The 4,332-nt window shown below is 38.1% G+C and overlaps 1 protein-coding gene across 1 annotated transcript; it reads left to right on the top strand.

The window, feature by feature from the left end:
- On the top strand, positions 1 to 3,354 carry med7 (mediator complex subunit 7). The gene is made up of 2 exons (XM_004073421.5): positions 1 to 137; positions 2,305 to 3,354. Exon 2 carries the CDS (start codon positions 2,314 to 2,316, stop codon positions 3,073 to 3,075), a length of 762 nt encoding a protein of 253 aa, XP_004073469.1. The 5' UTR covers positions 1 to 137; positions 2,305 to 2,313; the 3' UTR covers positions 3,076 to 3,354.
- Positions 3,355 to 4,332: the final 978 nt, after the last annotated feature.

Raw genomic sequence — 4,332 nt, 5'->3', positions numbered from 1 at the left:
CGTCGAGTTTGTTTCCGGGTCACTGTCCAATCCTGGCATCTGAAACTCAACCGGGAAATGAATAAAGCGAAGCTAGTCAGGAGCTAACTGGCTAGAAGAATTTTCATCTAAACTCAACCAATTGAGTCGTTAAACAGGTTTGTACAATAATCAGTTATAAATGTAACCCTTTTATTCGTGTTACAGACCTGTTTCTTTGACTGTAGAGACTGTATTATTCAGCAGATGCAGGAAACGACGTTTGTTGTTAGCCAAACATCAACGGAGCGGTTTTATTAATTAGGTTTTTGTAATAACTTTTACTGTTAGTTAGTATATACGTGGGCTTTTATGTGGTATCTAAATGCACTACGGCGGAATAATTCGAGATTTGTTACGTTAGGTTTGACTTTGACATAGTTCTCAAAATGAATCGTGATGATCATGTGTGTGTCTGTTGTCGACTTGTCCGCCTTCTTACTTAGAAAACAGGTTTAGCTATGTGATGTGTGAACATTATCTGTTGTTGTACTTCTTGTGAGCACGTGTAAAATCCTAAAAAAAACGCGTGGGAAAAAATACTTTTATTGGTTGGAGCGGTTAACGACTCGTTTGGCTACGGTAAACTCTGATCGTGGCAATCTTCAAGTTAAAACATGCACCGACCATATGACATATCCTTCTCTGATTTGAATGTTGTTTTCTTTCCTTCAATAACAATGATACAAAGTGTTGAAAACAGACATCAACAAATATGCATTTTGTAAAAGCTGTGTTTTTTTTAATGTATAGAATGTGCATGTATGCACTTCTCTTTACTAAAATCCACAATTTGACTTGTTTTTGACCCTCATTTGTTCTCTTCTTACATCAGGATGGCTTTTCTTTAAACATTTTTTTAAACTCTGCAGTTTTTTTTTTATTTATTTTTTAATTTTGAATATAAAATCTACTAATTCAGTTGTATTTGCTAAATTGATAGCAGAACAATTATAAGGTTATGTGCACAACAAATAAGCATTTTGAAAAAATGGTGTTAAATCACACAGAAAAAAATCATATTCTTTAACAAGTACAATCTGATAGGGGGGATAGTGATAGATAATATAAATTTAAACATGTTTCAATTGAATAAAAACTGTTTTCTTATAGATAAAGGAATTATAATAATTTGGATTTTTAGTTACCGGTAAGTAGCACAGACAATTTGTTTCAATTAAAAAAACATGAGGATGTAAAGAAGTTTAGGAATCAATCAAAAATCTGTTTAATTGTCCCACAGGTAACTATAATGCAATGGAAGCTGTCACATCTTTATGCCATTTTCCACAGCATTTAGAAATGGCTTTATTGATTAATTATTTTTGGTATTGTAAAACTGATTATGGAAACCTGTATAAGTCTTTTCTCACAATTTTAAAAAAATGTTTCACTTAAAAATTCCTCTACATTTTCTTTAATCTTTTGAAAAATATATTGTAAAACAATGTATTATTGAATAAGTATCTGTAACAGAAACTATAGTAAACCGTGTTAAAATAATTATAACGTTTGTGGATGCATATACAAAACTAGTAATATTAGGCTAAGTGTCAACATTGTACATCTGTTCCTGTGTCTGTTGGTTAATCTGCATTTAATACTTATCTACTCTAACCTAAAAACATGTATATGTTTAAGCTCCACAGATGCATGTTCTTCTTGGTTGTCGCTCTTGCCTCACAGCAAGAAGGCCCCCAGTTCAAGTCCCAGCTGGGGGACCTGAAACAGAATCACCACTGGGGGACCTTTCTCTGTGGCGTTTGCGTGATCCCCTGGTTTTTCTCCAGGGACTCCAGCTCCCTCCCACCGTCCAAAAACAAGCTTCATAAGTTAATTGGTTACTAAATTCTCCCTAGGTGTGAGTGTGCATGGGTGTGTGAACGTGGCTCTGCTACAGACTGGCGAACTGTCCATGATGTCCCCTGCCTTTGCTGAGATAGGCTCCGGCAGCCCCGTGACCCTGAAAGGGACAAAAACGGGTTTAGAAAATGAATAAATAAGGATATTTTTTCTTGAAAGTTATTATTTTGGCACATTAAAAAGGCATAGTTTTGACAAAGTGCTATCATGACTGTGACTTTACTGACTGGAGAAAGCGTTTATGCAAGAGGTAGCTGATGCCATCACCCAGAACATATGAGGGGGTCATTAAAGATTGTTTTACTTCATATAAGTGAGACCCGTGAACTCGCCACAACAGTGGGATCTTATCAGGTGCATGACTGTGTATTTGTTGTTTGGATTCTTTCTAACTTGTAGTTCTATTTATTTTATAATTTTTAGGTCTGCAAAATGGGTGAACCACAGCAGGTCAGCGCACTGCCTCCACCGCCCATGCAGTACATCAAGGAGTATACAGATGAAAACATTCGCAAAGGTCTGGTGCCAAAGCCGCCTCCGCCCATCAGAGACAGCTACATGATGTTTGGCAATCAGTTTCAGTGCGACGACCTTATTATTCGGCCTCTGGAGAGCCAAGGCATCGAGAGGCTGCATCCTATGCAGTTTGACCACAAACGGGAGCTCAAGAAGCTGAACATGTCCATTCTCGTAAACTTTCTGGACCTTTTAGACATCCTTATCAAAAGTCCTGGTAATATTAAACGCGAAGAGAAGATGGAGGACATAAAGCTTTTGTTTGTTCACATGCATCATCTGATCAACGAGTACAGGCCGCACCAAGCCAGGGAGACTCTGAGGGTGATGATGGAGGTGCAGAAGAGGCAGAGGTTGGAGACGGCGGAGAGATTCCAAAAACACCTGGAGAGAGTCGTGGAGATGATCCAAGGGTGTCTTGCTTCTGCGCCTGACGACCTGCTGCAGATGGAGATTCCAGACGTTTCTGAAGGGCCAAAGGGTGCGTCCGGAGCAGCTGCTGCCCCCTGTTCGTCTGGGCAGCCCCCTCGGCTGAAAATGGAACCTATGGATGTTGAGGAAGCGGGGGGCAGCTGTATGGTTGCAGGAAACCAGGAGAAAAATATCCCTTCTTCAAAAAGGGACAAAATATGGGACAAAGACGCTGCCATGTGTAGTATAATTGATGAATTAGCTTAGCTGTATGTTTTTCTTCTCTCTTTTATAACCAGAAATCGTTTGATTGCTCTCTGTTTGACTAATTGCAGTGTTTTCACAAGAACAGGAAGTCTTCTAATGTTAACTTATCTAAAGGCGGTCTTTCAGTTTTTTTTCCTGCACATGGGAAATAATTTAGATAGTTGAAATTCTGTATTAAAACATTGTAGTGTCAGTATTTGTTTTTGCAAGAAACCTAAAAAAACATTTTTCATTTGGGTATGTTTAAAACTGCAAATAAAAGTCTCATGTTCATATTTATGCAAACGTTTCTCCTTTGTTTGCTAGTCCTGTCAGTTCACTTGCTGTTTTCTCACCACTGTGGAATGTAAGCATGATCTATTTATTATATATTTGGTTCCTCCTTTCCATTCAAAAACAGAAGTGTGTTGCTTTTCAGGAAGTTGCTCTGACATAATTTCTACTTTAGTAGAGAGGATCACTCTTTGGATGCAAATAAGTTGCCTTTAGTTGCACTTTCTGTTATGTCATATACGCCTGTGTCACTTCTGGAGCAGGGGTATTTCTTAAATGATACTTAGGATGTATTTGATCACATTTATGCTTCATTTGATTTAAAGGTTAATGAAAATGGGGTAAAAATAAAACTTATAAGGTAAATTTTCTTAGATCTTTAATGACTGAACGATACGGCAACAACATTAAAGTCCCACTCCAAACATCTTTTGATCTATTGTAAAGTGTTCCCAGTGATCTTTAATTTACGGTAATGCCGGTTTTAGGCTAAATAAAAATAAAAACTGTCATTTTCTAGGACAGTGTCGAGTGTCAGTAGTTCATCAGAAATTTGCCACCAAGTTGTGGCGTGGTGTAAGCCTGCCCTCATTTCCCCATCATCAGTTTGTCTACACTCTTCCGCTAACTTACAGCCCTTCAGATCACCAACCTAACATTTCCAGTGCAACAAAAACAGTGAGCAATAAAGGAACAAATCCAGCCGTACAGTTTCCAGTCAGATGCCAGTTCAGACAAGGAAAACAAAGACGTACACAGATCTAGTTGTCTACAAGTGGATGCTTCGGAATGGAGTAAAGCATGGAGCGTGGCCTGTCGACTGTAGCACCTACCTCACTGATACAGGCTTTTTCTGATGGCATTTTATTCAGTCACCACGATTTTGATAAAAGATAAACAGAAATGCAGCTTTAATCTGAATTTTCTTTATATATGTGCTTCATTGTGAGAAAATATGAGAAGTTAATAACACAAGAACAGGGT

The sequence above is a fragment of the Oryzias latipes genome, chromosome 10 (genome assembly GCF_053564925.1).
Source record: "Oryzias latipes strain Hd-rR chromosome 10, Olatipes_Hd-rR_3.1".
Lineage (NCBI taxonomy): Eukaryota > Metazoa > Chordata > Actinopteri > Beloniformes > Adrianichthyidae > Oryzias > Oryzias latipes.
The sequence above is the reverse complement of the archived record's forward strand: the minus strand, read 5'-3'. Positions and strand labels throughout refer to the sequence as shown.